Below are 24,877 nucleotides of genomic sequence, written 5' to 3'. Positions count from 1 at the left end.
GATTTCATTTTTTTTGATGACTGCATAATGTTCCATTGTGTGTGTGTGTATGTATGTATATATGTATATATATATATATATGTATCAGTCACATCTTCTTTATCCATTCATCTGTTGATGGACACGAAATTTGGATTCTTTTTTTGGGGGGGGTTTCCATTTTTTAAATTTTAAGTTCAATTAATTAACAATATAGTGTATTATTAGTTTTAGAGTTCAGTGATTCATCAGTTGCATACAACACCCGTGCTCATTCCATCACGTGCCCTCCTTCATGCCCACCACCCAGTCACCCCATCCCCCCCCCCACCTCCCCTCCAGCAAGCCTGTTTCTTTCCTATGCTTAAGAAGTCTCTTATGGTTTGTCTCCCTCTCTAGTTTCATCTTGTTTTATTCCTCCCAGGTTTTTGTTTTTTTTTTAACTAACCAGAATCATGCTGTATGTATTGTTCATGTGCTTTTTGGAGATGTTCTCAGCCTAGCACACTCCTTTTATCCATTCTGTATTCCACAGAAATAGATGTTTGGGTTGCTTCATTCTGCTGTTATAATTATTCCCACTTTTGTGCACAAACTTGGGTACAGGGGCTGAAATTTGAGGGGAACAGTGACAATTTGAGCCCTTGGCAATCTGAGGTGAAGGCGTGTTAACTTGGCATTTAGCAGGTGACAGGCCATGCACGCTGACTCAGGCAGGAGGGCGGCTGGACCGTGAATTTGGGACCCACAGGCCAATGGCATCATGTGTGACAGGGACGTGGCTGGTTTTGCTTTTAATTTTTGTTTTTCTGGGAAACTTGATCACTCCCTCTATTCTAAACGAAAGCCTTGCTGGATAGAGTATTCTTGGCTGTAGATTTTTTCCTTTTAGCAGTTGGAATCTATCATGCCACTTTCTTCTGGCCTGCAGAGTTTCTGCTGAAAAACCCACTGATAGCCGTATGGGGTTTCCTTTGTATGTACCTGCTTTCCTTTCTCTTGCTGCTTTTTAAAATTCTTTCTCACTACTTTTGGCCGACTTATTTACTTTGTGTCATGGTGCAGACCTCTTTGGGTTGGTTTTGTTGGGGGCTCTCTGTGCCTCCTGGATCTGGATTTCTCTTTCCTTCCCCAGATTCAGGAAGTTTTCAGCTATTATTTCTTCAGACAAATCTTCTGCCCCCTTTCCTCGCTCTTTTCCTTCTGGGATCCCTATCATGTGACTGTTAGGCCTGACAGCGTTGCTCAGTTCCCCGGGTCTATTTTCATTCTGTGTATTTTTCCCCCCTCTCATCTGCTCGGCTTGATTGCTTTCCATGACTCTGTCCTCCAGGTGGCTGGTCCTTTCTTCTACTTCCTCTTGCTTGCTATTTATTCCAGATGGTCTATTTTTATTTCCATTTAGTAAATCCAATAGCTCTAGCTGGTTCTTTTTTACATCTCCTAGCTCTTGGTGGAGGGTCTCAAGGAAGTCCTGCAGTACTTCCTCAATTCCAGCGAGAATCTTTATGAGCGTTACTTTAAATTCGCTATCAGACATATTATCTCCGTTTCGCTTAGGTCTCCTGCTCTGATTTTGTCCTGTTCTTTGATTTGGGACACATTCCTCTGTCTCCTCATTCTGTCTCTTGTGTTGTCTGTTTTTCTGTGTTAGGAAAGTCAGCTACGTCTCCTGCACTTGAAAGTAGTGGCTCTATGAAGAAGAGGTCCTGCAGTGCAATGTCTGTTCCCCAGAACCTGGTGCTTCAGGGGGTGTCTCCTATGTGTGTTGCTCCAGGGGGTGTCCTACCATTGTGGCTAGGATGTGTTTGCCTTCAGTCCTGTTGTCTGCGATGGCTCCCTGCCTGTTGTGGGCAGAGTCTGGTGCCCGTGGTGTTAGTGGGCTGCTCCGGGGCTGCCTCGGGCTTGAGTCGAGTCAGACCAGATGTTTGCCAGAGATGCAGTAGCACCAAACTGCAGGCACTGTCCCTGTATCATCCTCGGAGAAGCTTTTGTTGGTGGGTGGGGCCTGCAGTCAGACCAGCTGCCTGCCCTCAGCCCACTGCTGGGGTCACAGTCAGATGGGTGTGTGGTTATCTTCCCCTCTCCCTGGGGCAGGACGCACTCTGGAGTGGTGCTGACTTTGTCTGGGCTGCGCACACACTGCCAGGCTTGTGGCACCACTTTGACGGGATCTTGCCAAGAGCGATCAGAGGGGGTGGATCTACTTTGCTGTGGCCTCTTGTCTATGCCGGGCTGCGGAAAGTCTGTTCTGCCAGTTTTCGGGCTGCTTTTTGGGTTATTTATGCCGACGTGGGTGCTCTCTAGGCAGCCACGCGGCAAGCGGTCAGCACAGGGACGTCCTGCTCCGCCATCTTCCCAGCAGCCTCTCCACGAGATTTGGATTCTATTCCACCACTTAGTAACTCCCTAAGTTTGGGCAAGTTATTTCACTTCCAGTGCCTCAGTTTCCTGATTTTAAAAGTAAAGAAAATAGTATTTTACATAATAGGATTGTCTGAAGAGTAAACAGACTGTAAAGCTCTTAAAAGAATGTCTGATGCATCCTAAGAGCTTAAGGAATGTTAATTTTTCCTATTATTCATAAATATAACATAAAGAAGTTGAAATATAGTTGGTGGTACTTGTCCGTTGTTAAATAAGTATGAGTCGTAATTCCCACTGCAACGCCATCTGTTATTTCTAGATTTGGTCTCACAAATTAGAGCTAAAAGGATTTCTCTTTTTCTCTCTCTGTCTCTCCATACATACACCCACACGCACATAACACACATGCACATAAGCCTTTATATGCACATTTGTATGTATATTTCTGTGTGTGTGTGTGTATTTTTTTTTAAAGATTTTATTTATTCATTTGACAGAGCGAGAATGAGAAAGAGAGAGAGCACATGAGAAGGGGGAGGGTCAGAGGGAGGAGCAGACTCCCTGCTGAGCAGGGGGCCCAATGCGGGACTCGATCCCGGGACTCCAGGATCATGACCTGAGCCGAAGGCAGTCGCTTAACCAACTGAGCCACCCAGGCGCCCCTGTGTGTGTGTATCTGATAAGGCTTAGAAGTTGGCCCTAGAGTGTATACCTGGGATATTTTTGATCCTAATCCTACCAAGACTGCGCCAGACTATCTCAAAGACACTGGAGCCAGGATGAGACTTGGTTGTTTGACATTCCTCATCACCAGTACTTTAACAATACAAAAAAATTACCGGCTCTAAATCCCCACTAATCTTTACAAACTTCTTTTTCTCTCTTTTCAAAATCCTAGCTATGATGAAGCAAGGGAAGTTCAATGCACAGAATCCACCCTTGTTTGAGATAGCAGTCGGGAAACTGAAATGTCACGTTGTGGGAAATTGACTTGAAGTAGTGGCATGTGGCCACAACACCACAAATTGCTCTGGGCCTTCTGGAGCTGTGGTCAGAGCAGGCTCTATTTAAACTGTAATCTACTGGCTCATCTTTGATTCTGAGGACCTCTCATGCTTGTATCCAGTTATAAAGTCTGTAGTAAATCCTGCTCTTGGCCAGGAGAGCTATGGTCAGCTTTTATAGCTTTCCTTTTATGTCCTAAATGAACAATAAATGCTCAAAGTGGCTTACCATCTGCACATGTGCAGTTTCATATGCCCTCACAAGGGAAGTATATTCTGTGTATGTTCTTTCTTTGAAGTGTGTTGGCATTCTTCATTTAATGATTTGAAAGATTGGTGTTGTAGAGGTCAAGGCTAGATTCCCAGGTTAGCATTCCTTTTCTTTCTAATGTGTCCCTTGCCGTAGTGAAAAGAAAACCTAATTGGAATAGTCCAAACCCAGGTTCTGGTTTTGGCATGACCACAAATAGCTGCATGACCTTGAAGAAAGCACTTGGCTTCTCTGTGCCTTAGTTTGCCTATGAACTCTGTGCTGCTCAGTGAAATGGCAGGATTAAAATAATTGATTTCTGAGTTCCTTCCTGGACCAAATAATACCACCTATGTCTCCCAACAACCTTATAAAGTAGTTATTGCCCAACTTCTTTCAGAAATGAGATGATTTGTTCTGGCTCATGGGGCTGATTAGGGATAGAACCAAGATCCAAACCCAAGTCTTCTGACACTTGGTACAGTGTTTTTCCTCTCTCCCTAGGCTATGTCTGGTTTATTGCTCAGTAAAGACATCAAGAGAAGGAAAAAAGAGTCTAGAGTTTTGTACCTGTTGTAAGGCATAGTAATGATGAAGGTAAATATGAGCTTTCCTCTTAAGAAACAAAAGCAATGATTCTGATCTCAACATGAGGGGAAGAGCATTCCAAGGAATTTCAGATTGCTCAATCCTCAAGACTGAGACCTACAAAAAGAGAACCCCCAGGTTTTTCTCTTTGGAGAGAAGGCCTTCTATAAAAGCTTCCTCTAGGCTTTCGAATAGGTACAAAGAATAAATTGGGACCTTATGTCACTTGAGGATAAAAGTGTTGAATTTACTTTGAATGGTTAACAATTCCACATGAGCAGAGGATGTTGCTGTTGGTAAGATATTTCTATGCTGTCATTTTGTTCAACTGTCGTATTAAAGCATACCCAGTTACGGTTTTTTAATACATCATCTTAAGAAATGCAGCCATGTACTCCCAAGGAATTAGATTTTGGGTGTTTTTTTGTTCAAAAGCAATAGGAATTCATTTCGACTTTGCTTGTTTAGTCACCGAATGGGCAGAATCGTAAGCCCTGCTCTTTGAGCATTCAGGCAGAAAACACTAAGCACTTGATTATGCTAACTCTGAACATTTGTTTCCTTTTCTCTGCTAGTGTAAGACAAAGAGCTGAATGTTCCACTATGACTCTCCTAAATCCTCTTTCCCAAACAAAAAGGATACCCTTCCGCTCCACAGACAAATTTAAGATCTAAGGATTCAAATTAACTTACAATACTTCTATTGGTATGAAGTATAACACAGAAGGATCAAATGCTATTCCATTCATTTTGCTTTGAGTTTTCAGGGAGCTCTCTCTCCTCCAGACAGATGAAAGTTCAAATTGTTTGTACAGTTACCTGCATAATGCCATTCTCAAGGTCAGGTCTGCATTGGCTTTACCAAATGCCTGAATTCTCGAATTGTCTTGGTGGTTAATTATTTGTGTGGCCTTAGGTTAGTCACTTAACTTCTAGGTCTTAATGTCCTTACTGGTGAAATTAAGGAATAGAAGATCAGGATTCATTCATTCAACACTGACGTACTGCTTATGACAGGTAAAGCACTGTGCTTGGTCCACTATAAGTGCTAATGTTTTTTGAGTGAATGGAATAAGGAAAACAAAGTTGAAATAGAAAAGCTAGCAAGGAATTTATAAGGAAGTGTGTGTGAGTAGGGGGGGAAATTGGGGGACACAGGTAAACTATAATAGGAAAATATATAAACAAATACAGAATATGACTTACTTATTTTTATATTGTAGGATTCTACAGAGTCATAGTGTGATTTCTAGTTTAGGTGAAAAAAAAAGTGTTACCATTTAAATAGTTCAAAAATGAACTGGCACCATACCACTTTTGGAGAGGGAAATATTAGGAGCATAGAATGTAATGTCTAGAAAGGATTTGGTATCATCTTTTGTCTTCAAGGAGACAAATGTTCAGAGTTAGCATAATCAGGCTAGTGTTAATGTTCTCACTTTACAGATGAGAAAACCAAAGCTTAATTCCCATTAAGATTAGAAATAAGCCAAGGGTCCTTGCTATTGTCATTACTGTGTTTACTCTTCTGGATGACCTTGTTAATGTACTAAGACATGCAGCCAAAATATCAATGAACAGAAGAAGACATGAACCTGAAACGGTAATAACCCTATTAGAAAGGAAGAGCATAGACAATCTGATGATAGATCTAGGAAATCCAAAAGAATAGTTCTGTGAGGCTCTCTGTAAGATAATTCAGTTAAATGTCTGATTTTGTGCCATAATTACATTTTTTACTATTAGAAAAAGCTTTTAATGTTAAAAAAAACTCTCCTTTAGGCTAACAACAATTAAACCATGATCTCATCAATAAAAAGATACAATGTCCAGGAACACATCTATCAAGCTATGGTATGGACTTATGTAAAAAACAAAGCCAAACCAAAACTAAACTAAAACTCTTTACCAATAGAGGTACTTTTCAAAATTGAATTACTGGAAAGATTTATCCTTCTCCTTGAAGTTGCATTTATATATTAAAATATCAGTTCTTTTCCAATAATTAGAAGTTTAATGTAGACAATAAAAGTCTCAAATAAGTTTTATGAGAAAGCTCATACATTGATTCTGAAGTTTGCTTAAATGAATACATTGATTCTTTCAGTAAGAATAAATGACTGAGTACAGCTAAGAATTTTTAAAGAGAATGAGTGTCATATCCTCCCAGGAATTGCCAAATTTTAATTTTTTTAAATTTATTTTTAATTTTTTAAATTAAATTTTATTATGTTAGTCACCATAAAATACATCATTAGTTTTTGATGTAGTGTTCCATGATTCATTGTTTTCATATAACACCCAGTGCTCCATTCAGTACGTGCCGTCTTTAATACCCATCACCAGGCTAACCCATCCCCCCACACTCCTCTCCTCTAGAATCTTCAGTTTGTTTTTCAGAGTCCATCGTCTCTCATGGTTCATCTAACCTCCGAAATCCCTCCCTCTTCATTTTTCCCTTCCTTCTCCTGATGTCCTCCATGCTATTCCTTATGTTCCACAAATAAGTGAAACCATATGATAATTGACTTTCTCTGCTTGACTTATTTCACTGAGCATAATCTCCTCCAGTCCCATCCATGTTGATGTAAAAGTTGGGTATTCATCCTTTCTGATGGCTGAGTCATATTCCATTGTATATATGGACCACATCTTCTTTATCCATTCATCTGTGGAAGGGCATCTTGACTCTTTCCACACTTTGGCTATTGTGGACATTGCTGCTATGAACATTGGGGTGCATATGGCCCTTCTTTTCACTACATCTGTGTCTTTGGGGTAAATACCCAGGAGTGCAATTGCTGGGACATAGGGTAGCTCTCTTTTTAATGTTTTGAGGCACCTCCACACTGTTTTCCAAAGTGGCTGTACCAACTTGCATTCCTACCAACAGTGTAAGAGGGTTCCTCTTTCTTCACAACCTCTCCAACATTTGTTCTTTCTTGCTTTGTCAATTTTTGCCATTCTAATTGGTGTAAGGTGGTATCTCAATGTGGTTTTGATTTGAATTTCCCTGATGGCTAATGATGATGAACATTTTTTCATGTGTCTGTGGGCCATTTGTATGTCTTCTTTGGAGAAATGTCTGTTTATGTTTTCTGCCCACTTTTTGACTTGATTATTTGTTTTTTGGGTGTTGAGTTTGAGAAGTTCTTTAGAGATCTTGGAAATCAGCGCTTTGTCTGTAGTGTCATTTGCAAATATCTTCTCCCATTCTGTGGGTTGCCTCTTTGTTTTGTTGACTGTTTCCTTTGCTGTGCAGAAGCTTTTTATCTTGATGAAGTCCCAAAAGTTCATTTTTGCTTTTGCTTCACTAGCCTTTGGAGATGTATCTTGAAAGAAGTTGCGGTGGTCGATGTCAAAGAGGTTATTGCTGATGATCTCCTCTAGGGTTTTGATGGATTCCTGCCTCAATTGAGGTCGTTCATACATTTTGAGTTTATCTTTGTGTATGATGTTAGAGAATGGTCGAGTTTCATTCTTCTGTATGTAGCTGTCCAATTTTCCCAGCACCATTTATTGAAAAGACCATCTTTTTTCCATTACATATTTTTTCCTGCTTTTTCGAAGATTATTTGACCATAGAGTTGAGGGTCCATATCAGGGTTCTCTATTCTGTTCCATTGGTCTATCTGTCTGTTTTTGTGCCAGTACCATGATGTCTTGTTGATCACTGCATTGTAATAAAGCTTGAAATCAGGCAACGTGATGCCCCCAGCTTTGTTTTGCTTTTTAAACATTTCCTTGGCAATTTGGGGTCTTTTCTGATCCATACTAGGATTGTTTGTTCCAGGCACTTTGAAAAATGTCATTGGGATTTTTTTTCTTTAAATTTTTTTTATTGTTATGTCAATCACCATATATTACATCATTAGTTTTTGATGTAGTGTAATATGATTCATTGTTTGTGCATAACACCCAGTACTCCACGCAGAACGTGCCCTCTTTAATACCCATCACCAGGCTAACCCATCCCCTCACCCCCTTCCCCTCTAGAACCCTCAGTTTGTTTTTCAGAGTCCATCATCTCTCATTGTTTGTCTCCCCCTCTGATTTACTCCCCTTCATTCTTCAACTCCTGCTATCTTCTTCTTCTTCTTTTTTCTTAACACATATTGCATTATTTGTTTCAAAGGTACAGATCTGTGATTCAACAGTCTTGCACAATTCACAGTGCTCACCATAGCACATACCCTCCCCAATGTCTATCACCCAGGCACCCCATCCCTCCCACCCCCCACCACTCCAGCAACCCTCAGTTTGCTTCCTGAGATTAAGAATTCCTCATATCAGGGAGGTCATATGATACATGTCTTTCTCTGATTGACTTATTTCGCTCAGCATAACACCCTCCAGTTCCATCCACGTCGTTGCAAATGGCAAGATCTCATTCCTTTTGATGGCTGCATAATATTCCATTGTGTATATATACCACATCTTCTTTATCCATTCCTCTGTCGATGGACATCTTGGCTCTTTCCACAGTTTGGCTCTTGTGGACATTGCTGCTATAAACATCGGGGTGCACGTACCCCTTCGGATCCCTACATTTGTATCTTTGTGGTAAATACCCAGTAGTACAATTGCTGGATCGTATGGTAGCTCTATTTTCAAATGTTAGAGGAACCTCCATACTGTTTTCCAGAGGGGTTGCACCAGCTTGCATTCCCACCAAAAGTGTAGGAGGGTTCCCCTTTCTCCGCATCCCCGCCAACATCTGTTGTTTCCTGACTTGTTAATTTTAGCCATTCTGACTGGTGTGAGGTGGTATCTCATTGAGGTTTTGATTTGGATTTCCCTGATGCTGAGTGATGTTGAGTACTTTTTCATGTGTATGTTGGCCATTTGGATGTCTTCTTTGGAAGAATGTCTGTTGATGTCTTCTGCCCATTTCTTGATTGGATTATTTGTTCTTTGGGTGTTGAGTTTGATAGGTTCTTTATAGATTTTGGATACTAGCCCTTTATCTGATATGCCATTTGCAAATATTTTCTCCCATTCTGTCGGTTGTCTTTTGGTTTTGTGGACTGTTTCTTTTGCTGTGCAAAAGCTTTTTCTCTTGATGAAATCCCAATAGTTCATTTTTGCCCTTGCTTCCCTTGCCTTTGGCGATGTTTCTAGGAAGAAGTTGCTGCGGCTGAGGTCGAAGAGGTTGCTACCTGTGTTCTCCTTTAGGATTTTGATGGACTCCTGTCTCACGTTCAAGTCTTTCATCCATCTGGAGTCTATTTTGTGTGTGGTGTAAGGAAACGGTCCAGTTTCATTCTTCTGCATGTGGCTGTCCAATTTTCCCAACACCATTTGTTGAAGAGATTGTCTTTTTTCCATTGGACATTCTTTCCTGCTTTGTCAAAGAGGAGTTGAACTTAGAGTTGAGGGTCCATTTCTGGGCTCTCTATTCTGTTCCACTGATCTATGTGTCTGTTTTTGTGCCAGTACCATACTGTCTTGATGATGACAGCTTTGTAATAGAGCTGGAAGTCCGGAATTATGATGCCGCCAGCTTTGCTTTTCTTTTTCAAGATTCCTCTGGCTATTCGGGGTCTTTTCTGGTTCCCTACAAATTTTAGGATTATTTGTTCCATTTCTTTGAAAAAAGTGGATGGTATTTTGATGGGGATTGCATTGAATGTGTAGATTGCTCTAGGTAGCATTGACATCTTCACAATGTTTGTTCTTCCAATCCATGAGCATGGAACGTTTTTCCATTTCTTTGTGTCTTCTTCAATTTCTTTCATGAGTCTTTTATAGTTTTCTGAGTACAGATCCTTTGCGTCTTTGGTTAAATTTATTCCTAGGTATCTTATGGTTTTGGGTGCAATTATAAATGGGATCGACTCCTTAATTTCTCTCTCTACTGTTATTGTTGGTGTATAGGAATGCCACTGAATTCTGTGCATTGATTTTATATCCTGCCACTTTACTGAATTCCTGTATGAATTCTAGCATTTTTGGGGTGGAGTCTTTTGGGTTTTCCACATAAAGTATCATATCATCTGCAAAGAGTGAGAGTTTGACTTCTTCTTTGCCAATTTGGATGCCTTTGATTTCTTTTTGTTGTCTGATTGCTGTGGCTAGGACTTCCAATACTATGTTGAATAGCAGTGGTGATAGTGGACATCCCTGCCGCGTTCCTGACCTTAGGGGAAAAGCTCTCAGCTTTTCCCCATTGAGAATGATATTCGCTGTAGGTTTTTCATAGATGGCTTTTATGATATTGAGGTTTGTCCCCTCTATCCCTGTACTCTGAAGAATTTTGATCAAGAAAGGATGCTGTACTTTGTCAAATGCTTTTTCTGCATCTACTGAGAGGATCATATGATTCTTGTTCTTTCTTTTGTTAATATATTGTATCACGTTGATTGATTTGCGGATGTTGAACCAACCTTGCAGCCCAGGGATAAATCCCACTTGGTCATGGTGAATAATCCTTTTAATATACTGTTGGATCCTATTGGCTAGTATTTTGGTGAGAATTTTTGCATCCATGTTCATCAAGGATATTGGTCTGTAATTCTTCTTTTTGATGGGGTCTTTGTCTGGTTTGGGGATCAAGGTAATGGTGGCCTCATAAAATGAATTTGGAAGTTTTCCTTCCATTTCTATTTTTTGGAACAGTTTCAGGAGAATAGGTGTTAATTTTTCTTTAAATGTGTGGTAGAATTCCCCTGGGAAGCCATCTGGCCCTGGGCTTTTGTTTGTTGGGAGATTTTTGATGACTGCTTCAATTTCCTTAGTGGTTATAGGTCTGTTCAGGTTTTCTGTTTCTTCCTGGTTTAATTTTGGTAGTGGATACATCTCTAGGAATGCACCCATTTCTTCCAGGTTATCTAATTTGCTGGCATAGGGTTGCTCATAGTATGTTTTTATAAGTGTTTGTATTTCTTTGGCATTGATGGTGATCTCTCCTCTTTCATTCATGAGTTTGTTGATTTGGGTCATTTCTCTTTTCTTTTTGATAAGTCTGGCCAGGGGTTTATCAATCTTGTTAATTCTTTCAAAGAACCAGCTCCTAGTTTCGTTGATCTGTTCTACTGTTCTTTTGGTTTCTAGTTCATTGATTTCTGCTCTGATCTTTATTATTTCTCTTCTCCTGCTGGGTTTAGGCTTTATTTGCTGTTTTCTCTCTAGCTTCTTTAGGTGTAGGGTTAGGTTGTGTATTTGAGACCTTTCTTGTTTCTTGAGAAAGGCTTGTATTGCTATATACGTTCCTCTCAGGACTGCAGTTGCTGTATCCCAAAGATTTTGAACAATTGTGTTTTCATTTTCATTGGTTTCCATGATTTTTTTAATTCTTCTTTAATTCCCTGGTTGACCCATTCATTCTTTAGTAGGATGCTCTTTAGCCTCCATGTATTTGAGTTCTTTCCGATTTTCCTGTTGTGATTGAGTTCTAGTTTCAAAGCATTGTGGTCTGAAAATATGCAGGGAATAATCCCAATCTTTTGGTACCGGTTGAGACCTTTTTGTGACCTAGGATGTGATCTATTCTGGAGAATGTTCCATGGGCACTAGAGAAGAATGTGTATTCTGTTTTTTGGGATGGAATGTTCTGAATATGTCTGTGAAGTCCATTTGGGCCAGTGTGTCATTTAAAGTCGTTATTTCCTTGTTGATCTTTTGCTTAGATGATCTGTCCATTTCAGTCAGGGGGGTGTTAAAGTCCCCCACCATTATTTTATTGTTGTCAATGTGTTTCTTTGCCTTTGTTATTAATTGCCTTATATAATTGGCTGCTCCCATGTTAGGGGCATAGATATTTACACTTGTTAGATCTTCTTGTCGGATAGACCCTTTAAGTAGGATATAGTGTCCTTCTTTATCTCTTATTACAGTCTTTGTTTTAAAATCTAATTTGTCTGACATAAGGATTGCCACCCCAGCTTTCTTTTGGTGTCCATTAGCATGGTTAATGGTTTTCTACCCCCTCAGTTTCAATGTGGGGTTGTCTTTGGGTCTAAAATGAGTCTCTTGCAGACAGCATATCGATGGGTCTTGTTTTTTAATCCAGTCTGATAGCCTCTGTCTTTTGATTGGGGCATTTAGCCCATTTACATTCAGGGTAACTATTGAAAGATATGAATTTAGTGCCATTGTATTGCCTGTAAGGTGACTGTTACTCTATATTGTCTGTGTTCCTTTCTGACCTATGCTGCTTTTAGGCTCTCTCTTTGCTTAGAGGACCCCTTTCAATATTTATTGTAGGGCTGGTTTCGTATTTGCAAATTCCTTTAGTTTTTGTTTGTCCTGGAAGCTTTTATCTCTCCTTCAATTTTCAATGACAGCTTAGCTGGATATAGTATTCTTGGCTGCATATTTTTCTCATTTAGTGCTCTGAAGATATCATTCTAGTCTTTCTGGTCGGCCAGGTCTCTGTGGTTAGGCCTCTTGCCAATCTAATATTTCTACCAAAATAGGTTACATGTCTTTTCTCCAGAGCTGCTTTCAGGATTTTCTCTTTGTCTCTGAGACTCGTAAGTTTTACTATTAGATGTCGGGGTGTTGACCTCTTTTTATTGATTTTGAGAGGGGTTCTCTGTGTCTCCTGGATTTTGATGCCTGTTTCCTTCCCCACATTAGGGCAGTTCTCTGCTATAATTTGCTCCAATATACCTTCTGCCCCTCTCTCTCCTTCTTCTTCTTTTGGGATCCCAATTATTCTAATGTTGTTTCGTCTTATTGTATCTCTTATCTCTCGAATTCTGCCCTTGTGATCCAGTAGTTGTTTATCTCTCTTTTTCTCAGCCTCTTTATTTTCCATCATTTGGTCTTCTGTATCACTGATTCTCTCTTCTTCCTCATTTATCCTAGCAATTAGTGCCTCCATTTTTGATTGCTCCTTATTAGTAGCCTTTTTGATTTCACCTTGGTTTGATTTTAGTTCTTTTATTTCTCCAGAAAAGGTGTCTCTAATAACTTCCACGCTTTTTTCAAGCCCAGCTAGTATCTTTAAAGTCATGATTCTGAACTCTAGGTCTGACATCGTACTAATGTCCATATTGAGTAGGTCCCTGGCAGACGGTACTACCTCTTGTTCTTTTTGCTGAGGTGATATTTTTGTCTTGTCATTTTGTCCAGAGGAGAATAGATGAATGAGAGAACAAAATGCTAACAGGTTTACTATGTCCCCAGCAAATATACTCTATTCAAATCAGAAAAGACCTGAAACCAGGGGAAAAGAAAGGGAAAGAAAGAAAAAAGAAAGAGAAAAAAAGAAAAAGAAAAAGATAAAAACAAACAGAAACATAACAAAACAAATAAAACCGAATATGATCAAATATGATCAGAGTAGTGTATAGATCAGTGCCACACATTACATTTTGGGCATATTTTGGTCTTTTAGAAGAAAGTGCCTCCTAATATTTTAAAGGAAGAAGACTTATGTATGTACACAATAAGGGTTGATACAATGAAGGGATGGAATATAATTGTAAAGATGAAAATTATAAAATATTTTATAAAAGGAATTGATAAGAAGTTGTTTGAAAAAAGAAAGAAGAAAATTTAAAAACAAAGAAGAAAAGAAAAAAAGAAAAGGGAGAGAATGTGATCAGTCAGGAGACTAGAACAAAGCCATACACTAGTGATTTAGGGTATATTTTGATCTGTTAGAAGAAACTGTATCTCAAAATTTTAAAGAGAGAACAACTTATATATATATATGCCAAAAATAAGGGTAACTACTATGAAGGGATAAAATATGACTCTAAAAAATGAAAAATAAAAAAAATATTTTTTAAAAAAGGGATTGATAAGATGTTGGTTGAAAAAGGGAAAAAGAAAAATTCAAAAAAAGAAGAAAACAGTTAAAAAATTAACTTTGAAAAACTAATGAATCATGGTAAAAAAAGCCATGAATTCTATGTGCAGTATTCCTCTAGCGCTGGAGTTCTCCCATTCTCCTTGATCGGTAAACTTGGTCTTGGCTTGCTGGCTGTTCGTGCTGATCTTCTGGGGGAGGAGCCTGTTGCCATGGTTCCCAAATGTCTTTGCCGGAGGCAGAATTGCCCCGCCCTTGTCTGCCCGGCCTAAGCTAATCTGCTTGGGTTTGCTCTCCGGTGCTTTTGTTCCCTCCAAGCTCTCGGTACAGCTTTGGAGGACCAGAGTGAAAATGGTGGCCTCCCACTCTCTGCCCGGAGGAGCCGAGAACTCGGGGCCCCGCTCCTCAGTGTGCCCCCAGAGAGAAACAGTTAATCACTCCCGTCTCCCTGGTCTCTGGCCGCACTCCATGCTCCCCTGGCCTGTGACCAAGTGTTTCTATGTCTGGCACCCGACCCTGTGTGGAGTCTCCAAACCCAGCAGATCCCTGCGGTGCGCTCCCGCGCCGCTCCTCCCAGGGAAGGAAGGGGAGTGTCCCCAGCTCTGCCTCTTGTTGGGTCCCTGCTGGAGGAGCAATGGCCCGACTGGGCCGCAGATCACAGTTTATGGCAACTCTGAGCTGAGAGCCTGCGCCTTGGCTCTGTCTCTGCAGCCGACTTCCCCGCCCCGATACTTGGGAGCTCTGCTGCACTCAGGCACCCCCGGTCTTTCTGTGACCCCGAGAGTCCTGAGACCACACTGTCCCGCGAGGGTTCCACCTCCCGCTTAGCCACTGGAGTGACGTCCCTCAGCGGAGCTGACTTCTAAAAGTTCTGATTTTGTGCTCTGTGGCTCTATCATTTGCCAGAAGCAGCTGATGGAGTCCCCCTCCTCTGCCGTCTATCCTCTTGAATATCGCCTCGGATTCACTTCTCCACACGTCCTACCTTCCAGTAAGTGGTCGCTTTTCTGTTCAGAGAATCATTGCTATTCTTCTCTTCGATCTCCTGTTGAGTTCGTAGGTGTTCAGAATGGTTTGATCCCTATTCAGCTGAATTCCTGAGACCAGACGAAACCCAGGTCTCCTACTCCTCTTCATCTTGCTCCACCCCCCTCCGAGTCTTGGATTTTCTACATAAAGTATCATGTCTTCTGCAAAGAGAGAGAGTTTGACTTCTTCTTTGCCAATTTGAGTACCTTTTATTTCTTTTTGTTGTCTAATTGCTGTGGCTAGGACTTCTAGTATTATGTTGAACAATAGTGGTGAGAGTGGGCATCCTTGACATGTTTCTGATCTTAAGGGAAAGTCTCTCAGCTTTTCCTCACTGAGGATGGTAGTCACTGTGGGTTTTTCATAGATGGATTTTATGAACTTGAGTAATGTTCCCTCTATCCCTATCCTCTGAAGAGTTTTAATCAGGAAAGGATGCTGTATTTTGTCAAATGCTTTTCCTGCATCAATTGAAAGGACCATGTGGTTCTTCTCTCTCTCTTATTAATGTGTTCTATCACATTGATTGATTTGCAAATGTTGAACCACGCTTGCATCCCAGAGATAAATCCCACGTGGTGCATGATCCTTTTCATGTATTGTTGGATCCTATTAGCTAGGATTTTGTTGAGAATTTTGGAATCCTTATTCATCAGGGATATCCGTCTGAAATTCTTTTTGATGGGGTCTTTGCCTGGTTTGAGGATTAAGGTAATGCTGGCCTCATAGAATGAATCTGGAGGCTTTCCTTCTGTTTGTATTTTTTGAAACAACTTCAGGAGAATAGGTATTATTTCTTCTTTGAATGTTTGGTAGAATTCCTCAGGGAATCCATCAGGCCCTGGACTCTTGTTTTTTGGGAGGTTTTTGATCACTGCTTCAATCTTGTTACTGGTTATTGGCCTATTCAGGTTGTCAGTTTCTTCCTGTTTCAGTCTTGGTAGTTTATAGGTTTCCAGGAAGGCATCCGTTTCTTCCAGGTTGCCCAATTTATTGGTATATAGTTGTTGATAATAATTTCTAATAGTTTTTTCTATTTCCTTGGTGTTAGTCGTGATCTCTCCCCTTTCATTCATAATTTTATTAATTTGGGTCCTTTCTCTTTTCTTTTGGATAAGTCTGGCCAGTGGTTTTTCGGTCTTATTAATTCTTTCAGAGAACCAGCTTCCAGTTTTGTTTACCTGATCTACTGTGTTTCTGGTTTCTAATTAATTGATCTTTGCTCTAATCTTAATTATTTCTCTTCTAATGCATGGCTTAGGCATCTTTTGTTGCTTTTTCTCTAATTCTTTAAGGTGTAAAGTTAGTTGGTGAATTTGGGATTTTTCTATTTTTTTTTTTTTTTGAGTAAGGCTTGGATGGCTATGTATTTCTCCCATAGGACTGCCTTTGCAGTATCCCTTATGTTTTGGATTGATGGGTTTCTGTTCTTATTGGTTTCCATGAATTGTTTAAGTTCTTTGATTTCCTGGTTGACCCAGACATTTTTTAGCAGAGTGTCTTTAGTTTCCAAGTGTTTGCATTTCTTCCAAATTTGTTCTTGTGATTGAGTTCCAGTTTTAAAGCGTTATGGTCTGAGAATATGCAGGGAACAATATTAGTCTTTTGGTATCTGTTGAGACATGATTTGTGACCCACTATGTTGTCTATTCTGGAGAAAGTTCCATGTGTGCTCGAGAAGAATGAGTATTCTGTTGTTTTAGGGTGGAATGTTCTGTATATATCTATGAGGTCCATCTTTTTCAGTGTGTCATTCAAAGCTCTTGTTTCTTTGTTGATTTTCTGCTTAGATGATCTGTCCATTGCTGAGAGTGGAGTATCGAGGTCTCCTACGATTAATGTATTATTATCAATATGACTGTTTATTTTGGTTAACAGTTGGCTTATGTAGGTGGCTGCTCCCATGTTGGGGGCATAGATATTTACAATTGTTAAATCTTCTTGTTGGATAGACCCTTTAAAAATGATATATTGTCCTTCTGTGTCTCTAACTACAGTCTTTAGTTTAAAATCTAATTTGTCTGATGTAAGAATTGCTACCCCAACTTTCTTTTGAGGTCCGTTGATATGGAAGATGGATCTCCATCCCTTCACTTTCAGTCTGGATGTGTCTTTAAGTTCAAAATGAGTCTCTTGTAGACAGCAGATGGATGGGTTCTGTCTTTTTATCCAGTCTGCAACCCTGTGCCGTTTTATGGGAGTATTTATGCCATTCACATTAGTGATTATTGAAAGATATGAATTTATTGTCATGTTGCCTGTGAAGTCCTTGTTTCTATAGATTGTCACTGTATATTTCTGTCCTATATCACTCTTGGGGTCTTTCTCCTTTTATAGAACCCCTCCTTAATATTTCTTGCAGGGCCGACTTAGTGGTCACATATTCTTTCAGTTTCTGCCAGTCTTGGAAGCTCTGGATCTCTCCATCCATTCTAAATGACAGCCTTGCCAGATAAAGTAGTCTTGGCTGCATGTTCTGCTCATTTAGCACCCTGAATATGTCTTGCCAGCCCTCTGTGGATAGGTCTGACGTTATTCTGATGTTCCTCCCTCTGTACGTAAGGAATCTCTTCCCCCAGTTGCCCTTAAGATGGTTTCCTTGGTTCTAAGATTTGTGAGTTTTACTATTACATGCCGGGGCATTGGCCTGTTTTCCTTGATCTTGGGAGGGTTCCTCTCTGCCTCTAAGCCACGATTATTTGTTTCATTCCCCAGATTAGGGAAGTTCTCACCTATGATTTGCTCAAATATATCTTCTAGTCCTCTCTCTCCACCCCTTCAGGGATCCCGATAATTCTGACATCGGAACGTTTCATGGTGTTACTTATTTCTCTGATTCTGTTTTCATGGATTCTGAGTTGTCCCTGGCCTCCTCTTTTTCCTTCTTGTCTATTAATTGGTCTTCTAGATCACTAATTCATTCTTCTGCCTCACTTACCCTAGCTGTTAGATTATCTAGACTTGATTGGATCTCATTGATAGCATTTTTAAGTTCTGCCAGTTCAGCTTTCATTTCTGCCCTTAGAGACTCTATGTTGCCATTAATCGATTTCTCCATTCTAGCTATTGTCTTTACAGTTGCTACCCTGAATTCCATCTCTGACATCTTGGTTATAGCTGTATCCATTTGTAAATCTGTGGCAGAAACACAGTCTCTGAGTCTTTCCTATTTTGGCGGTTCCTCCTAATCATTCTGTTGAGGGGTGGTTGAGGGAATGTACAGAGTCCAAATTATTGACCACAACCCAAGCAAGATGCACCTGTTTTATAGGGACCTTAGGGTTGCTGGCCTCTTGTTCTCCCAACCTGTCTCCTGGGGGAGGGGCCTGCTGTGTTGTTATTCAGGCAGCTCTGTTTGGGGAGAGTTGCCCTGCCCCCTGTGTGTGGGGGGGGATGGGCTCAGTGAAAACCAGTTTTTGGGGGCTTTTGTTCTCTGGCGGCTTTCCCTGGTGGCTTTCCGCTTCTCTTCCGAGTGTCAGAGCAGAAGAGATAGTTTCCAACCCTCTGCTACAGAGCAGAGATATCTCAGTCTGTTCTTCCATGACCTCTCCAGGCCACACTGTCTCCGTTTCTGTCTGTGCTGCTTTAAACTGCAGCGTCCTGGGTTGTGTGCCCCTCCACAGTGCTCCCAGTCCTCGCCTCCCCAGGTCGGGGCACATTTCTGCCCTTTGTGCTTCTAAAACCACCAGCCACCCTCAGTTTGCATGTGCAGCCCCACCGCTCTGGGTTTCAGTCTGGGGGGCTGCCCTAAAGTCCTTTCCCCATCGCTACTGGTCTGCAAGTCTGTGCCCTGTCCCCGGCATGGGAGGCTATCGCTCACTGACGGTGTAAGATCTCCACGGCTCCCTGACTCTGTGTTTATCTTCCAATATCTGCCTTGGGAATCATGGCTCCCCACTGCATACCTCGAAACCAACTGCCTGTGATATTCTGTTTGTAGAGATCCAGATCTATCTTCTTACATCTCAGGCTGATTTCATGAATGTTCAGAGTGGTCTGGTGGATATCCAGCTCAATTCCCGGACCGGTTGGAAAAGGTCCCCTACTCCTTCACCATCTTCTCCTCCAGATCTGCCAAATTTTATAAAGCTGTAATAAGGAAAATAAGAGATGTATTAAGTGACATATTAAAGAATAAAACTGAAATCCCTAAAGTAGATTCTAGTGAGGAAAATAATTTATAGGTAGCATGGAAGCATCCCAACACAGTGAAGGAAAGGATTTGTTGTTCAATAAATGGTGATGAAAAAACTTTGTAAAAATTGAAATTAGCACCTCATATGTACATCATACTTATAAAAATTCCAACTATGACAGGGAATTAAATGTGGAAAATTCAGTAAAGAACCAGGAGAAAAATAAAGATGTCTGTATATATAATCTTGGCAGAGGGAAAGTCTATCCAAGCAAAACTTCCAAAACAGAAACTATAAATTGATAAATTTGATCAATTTAAAAGAAAAGTTCTTCATGCCAAAAATAGTCAAAACAAAATTAAAAGACAAGTGATAAATTGGTAACATTTGTATGATGTGTATGTATATACATTATACATAGTCAATGATAAAATTCAGTAATCACAGAAACTTACAATGTTATCCTCTTTGGAAATTGATTTAGCCTTACATAAGAACAAGATTTTAAAAGTTCATACCTTTGGCTGTAGAAATTCCACTTCTAGAGTTGGAAAGTCATAAATTACCACTGAATCATGAGACAATGCTCTTTTCCTGGCAAAGGGGCACAGTAATATAACAGCAATAATTACAGTATTGAGATTTACTCAGTATCTATTAGGTTTGCTTAGTGCTTTACAGAGGTACTGCTTCTACCTCTTTTGGCAAAGTGAAACGCATCAAACAATGTAATAGAAAGTCCTCAACAACACTTTTCTTTAGATCTTCTTTCTGACAAACATCTTTGATCATAGTCAGTTTCTCCTGATATATAAGAGAAATGCCAACTTAGGCTACCCAAGAAATCTCTACTGGGCTTGTTTAATATAAATGGTGACACATGGAACATTCCCCAAGCTTTTATGCAAAATCTATTTTTTCATGGTGTTGCAGGGAAATGACTTTGGCAGGTTCAGGATCAGACTCTGCTGAGATGCTTCTGAAGGTCACTAGGACCTGGGGACGGAGCATCCACACTTTCTCTTACACTCTGAAGGCTTTGATGGACTTCTTACTTTGGCAAAGCTTTGTATGTTCTGAAACTGATGGAACATTTCTTTTTTTTCAATTTTAATGGATGAAGTATGGAAGTAATTCGTCTGGGACACAGTTACTTTATAAACTGGGATCGGAAGATGTATTACTCTGGAAAATCCACACCTGCAGAAGCTCGGACGACCACTCTAAATGAGGAACTGGGCCAGATTGAATACATTTTCTCTGACAAAACAGGCACCCTCACTCAAAACATCATGACTTTTAAAAAATGTTCCATTAATGGGAAAATCTATGGTAAGGGAAACAGTTCCTCTTTCTTACTGATATTGTTAGTAGTCCTTGAGAACATAAGCAACTCTATTTTTAAAAACCAAACCACTTATTGTTGGCTTTCTTATTAATACAGGCACACAATTATGTAGTGCTTGACATATAGTAAACACTCACTAAATATTTGTTCAATGAATGTTGAATAATTGAGATGAAACTTTGCATTTGTTACCATTCAGGGGTAGAGATGGGGTTAGCTATGATACTGTCTGAGATTCCGTTTGGTACTCTAACTGTGATTGTATTCTGTGGTGCTTAATAGACCCATATCCAAGGGAGGACAAGTTCTTGGTAACTTGATTTAGCTTGGTAAAAACAGTATTTCATACTTGCTTCCTAACAGCTCTGGAATTGATGTTAGGGCCCATGTTTGTAAGAATTTGCAATTCATTCCTAAGAATTCACACTGCACAGGGCTACTTTGAGTGGCCAGACAAGCTATTTCATTAATATCCCAATTCCTGTTTGTATGCTTTTTTCAGGATACCTGCTCTGTATTAGGATTTTCAGGCATTCTATTTATATGTGACCCTTGTCACCATGATTTTGGCCAGTTAGCAGACAGTTCTTAAGCTGAAAGCATGGGAGCTCAGCAGAAGGCTTCTGTTAGGTGTCTCTGGATTCCTGATCTCCTTTCACTAGACTCTGAGTGCCCAGCTTTTCAGTACAGAAATCTCAAAAAAATCTGAGAAAGAGAGGGAAAACTTCCCTTTGTCTCCTGATGAGAAACTTCACACATTGCCAAATATTTTAAAGTAAGATTTAACCTTGAAAAAAATTAAGAAATACAAGCAGTTAATTTTTATACTCTCCTGCCTGTTGACCTCCCTTTGCTACCCCATCCCTGTAACCCAGCTTTCCTCTGCTCCACTTCCCCCCTTTCTGGGTGAGAACCAGATAATTCTCAACCTGGACTTCTATAAGCCCTCAGTTACATTGTGCATTTCTTATATCACTATTATAAAAACTGATAGATAAAATAGAGACTTTCCCTAAAAATTTTCTTTTGACATTATTTTCATAGACTTTCTAAGAATACTGGCTAAACCCAAAGAGTAGGTTAAATGGGAAAATTTTAGAGTATTAGAAATATTTTTAATTTGGAGGACCTTTTGGATTTTTTTTTTTTTGCCATGGCACACATTGATAATAACATAATAATGATAATACCACTTCTAGGAAATGATGCCAAGGAAATTACCAGACATGTGGACCAGGATTTATTTGTAGAGGTGTTTGTCATAGGGCTATTTTTCAGCAAAGGCCCTTGATTTTCACAAAGTATATATATCCCAAGATCTTTGCAAATTTCCAAATCCCATGATGGCTTATAATTTCCCTAGTAAAATGCAGAACTGAAATATTTAAGTAACCTCTTTAAACACTTAATTTATATACCATTATAATTTATAATGCATTTTTGATGTCATTAAAATACATTCTTACGAAAGCACTCACAGCATGTTTAAGTATCACTTTTTCTTTTTTTCCTATAAGTTGGTCTTGTTTATATCATAGATCTAGCCTTGGGAAAATTTGATATTCTACTCTGATTTATCTAAATCTTCTATTTTCTAGCTTAGAACTTTTATTTTCTTTGACTTCTTTAACTTTTCTTCACTTCCATCACCAACTTTATAAGCATGTTTCCTTCGGGGGAGGCATTTTACAGGAAGGCACAGCTTTGTTTCATTTTTATCAGTTATGAGTTACTGCCTATGGCACAATGACTGGAGCATAACTGCAGTGAGTTTGAGATTTAAATTCCAGGAGCATGGCGAGTTTCATTCCCTGGCTCTGGGACTCCGCCCACGCAGCAGTCACACAGGTCCAGATTTAGACCAGTGCTCCAGAAAAACAGCAAATACCGATTCATCAGAGGCTTTTCTTGGTCATAGCATTATGTAGTGAAGAGAGAGACTGGGGTTCAAAAACACACGAGGCTGGCTTTTTAGCCTCAGTTTAGTAACTTCCCATGGATTTCTGTTCTTTGGTTCCCTCACCCATAGAACAGGAGTGAAAATCTTCATCTTGCAAGTTCATTATGAAGATGAGTGATAATACAAGTGCCTAGCACAGGATTAATGCAAGGAACTCTTATTATCTTTGCAAGAAATACAGTCTTGGCAAATGGCATTAAATCTTCAAATGCTAAGCAAAAATTAGAAAAATCTTAAAAGCTTCCAAAGAGGAGAAAGCTAAAATAAATTATGCTATGTAGATATGATACAACCATTCAAAATTAGATTCACAAAGAACTTTTGATGACCAGAGAAATTCTCACACTTGGGTTAAAAACAGCAGGAACCAGACATTTTTGAACTCTATGATAAATATATGGAAACACACACACACATATACACACACACACAGCACGAAAGAAACTCTATAAATACTGGTTATCCATGGGGGTGGGACTGTTAGTAATTTTTATTTTCTACTGTAAACATCTTGTATTTTCCAATTTATCTGTAGTAAGCATATATTGGCTTTATACAAAGAAAAATTATTTTTAAATATTTAACACATACTTGGCTATGCTTTCTGACTGCAGGGGGCATGGACACTGTTTAACATTTACATGCTAATTGGCCTGGATGTTACACAGCTGTATCTGGCCCAAACCAAGATGGAGATGTACTCACCAGGCTCTAGCATTGGTGAGAATTGGTCTGTCTAGGATGTCATTTTGAATGCCTCAACTGTGGGGATAAAGTGGAAAGCAGAAATTTGCCTCTGGCAAACGTCATGGATAATGTGACAGCAGGACGATAAAATTTACAGAAGAACATGATCATGAGCTTTATATTTTGTTTCAGTGCATACTGCATTTTAGTTCTCTCTTGGGTAAACCCGAGTATTTCTCTGGGTTAATCACTATGTCTAGGCTTACAGTTTGAACCACTCCTAAAATGTCTAAATTTGAACTCCTAATGCCTTCTAGTAATGGTGCTTCAGTAAGTGTATTCCTTAAAACTAAATGTCTAAATCTAGTTTTAATTTCATTTATTATTAATTCTTAACTTTTGTTTTGGCAGGCGAAGTTCATGATGACATGGGTCAGAAAACAGATATAACTAAGGTGTGGAGGTGACAAATTTCATTCTCCTTTTTAATTTCAAATTGTACATGTGTTTTTAAAATGATGAGTTCCTGGAAGACTGATTTCCACTGTGACCAGTTGGAATATTTAATATATAACTTTTAAAAAATAGATTCATATGGTTCAAAATCCCTTCTATGGAGGTCCCTCAACCACAGAGTTTCCTTTTTTTATTATTCTTTTAGAGATATTTCTGTGTATACAAGGAAGTATTTTTCTCCACTTTTTATGTAGGCAGTAGCATACTATCTATACCATTCTTAACTTTCTTTCTCAGTGATATATTTGAGATCTTTCTAGATTAGTGGAACTGGAAAATGAAATTGCTAAATCAAAAGGTATGTGCATTTGTAATTGATAAATACTGCCATTGTCTTTAAAATTTTTACCAATTTATCCTGCCACAAACAATTTACAAGAGTGGTTTTCCCCACCCTTACCAACACGACGTTTTGTCAGAGTTTTTGATATTTGACAAGACTATGTGAAATGATATGTCAGTATGGTTCTAGTTCTAATTTATCTTATGAGCGAGGTTGGACATCTTTTTATATTTTTAATAGTTTATTATATTTCATCTTTACCCATTTTTCTGTTGGTTTGTCATCCACGCATGGTTTCTGTAAATAAATGTCACTTGTTGTGTTAAGCTATTTTCTCAGTGTGCTACTAGATTCTGTTTGCTATTGCTTTATTTAGATATGTGCCTGTGGGTTTGTTTATAAGACACATCAGTCCTCAGTGGTTTTGGGGGGTAGTAATGTCTGTTTTGCTACCAATGTTATATTTCCTTTAGAAAGAGATAATTTTTCTTATTTTTCCTTATTTTTGTATTCTGTGAGACAGTTTATATAACATCAAAATGATCTGTGCCTTAAAGTAAAGAAGTGTCTTATGATCCTTTTAATTTTCTCTTTGTGGCTATTTAAAAAAATAATTTCTTATTTTTGTCTTTTTCCTTTTCTATCTTGATTACATTAGAAATTTGTCCCCTTCTTCTATAGAAAAAGTGCAGCTTTGGATTTTATTTATTATTTGTATATATTTTCCTGTGTTTTAATCAGTAGTCTCTGTTTTTATCTTTATTAATGCCTTCTTTCTTCATTCTTTAAGTTTTTTTTCTAACTTCATACTTGGATGCTTAACTTATTAATTTCATTATTCCTTTTTAATATACAAATATTTATGTTCTTAATTTTTCTCTGAGCACTTCTTTAATTTTATCACATAGATTTGGCCTGTAGTTTATTAAACTAATTTTATTTTTGTCATATCAATTTGAATATCCACATT

General features: G+C 39.2%; 1 protein-coding gene across 5 annotated transcripts in view; it reads left to right on the top strand.

Moving 5' to 3' along the window:
* The window catches only part of ATP8B4 (ATPase phospholipid transporting 8B4 (putative)), a 303,343-nt gene that overhangs the window by 196,890 nt on the left and 81,576 nt on the right, over positions 1–24,877 (top strand). For all 5 annotated transcript variants that reach the window (XM_025883645.2, XM_025883647.2, XM_025883642.2 and 2 more), the window contains 2 exons: positions 20,237–20,445; positions 23,520–23,563. In XM_025883645.2, the coding sequence (XP_025739430.1) occupies positions 20,237–20,445; positions 23,520–23,563 (253 nt within the window). The remainder of the gene's footprint in view (positions 1–20,236; positions 20,446–23,519; positions 23,564–24,877) is intronic.

Source organism: Callorhinus ursinus, unplaced genomic scaffold, assembly GCF_003265705.2.
Source record: "Callorhinus ursinus isolate GAN/ISIS: 27379988/994484 unplaced genomic scaffold, GSC_fseal_2.0 scaffold25, whole genome shotgun sequence".
NCBI lineage: Eukaryota > Metazoa > Chordata > Mammalia > Carnivora > Otariidae > Callorhinus > Callorhinus ursinus.
Note: the sequence above shows the minus strand (reverse complement) of the source record. Positions and strands in the feature narration are given on the sequence as shown.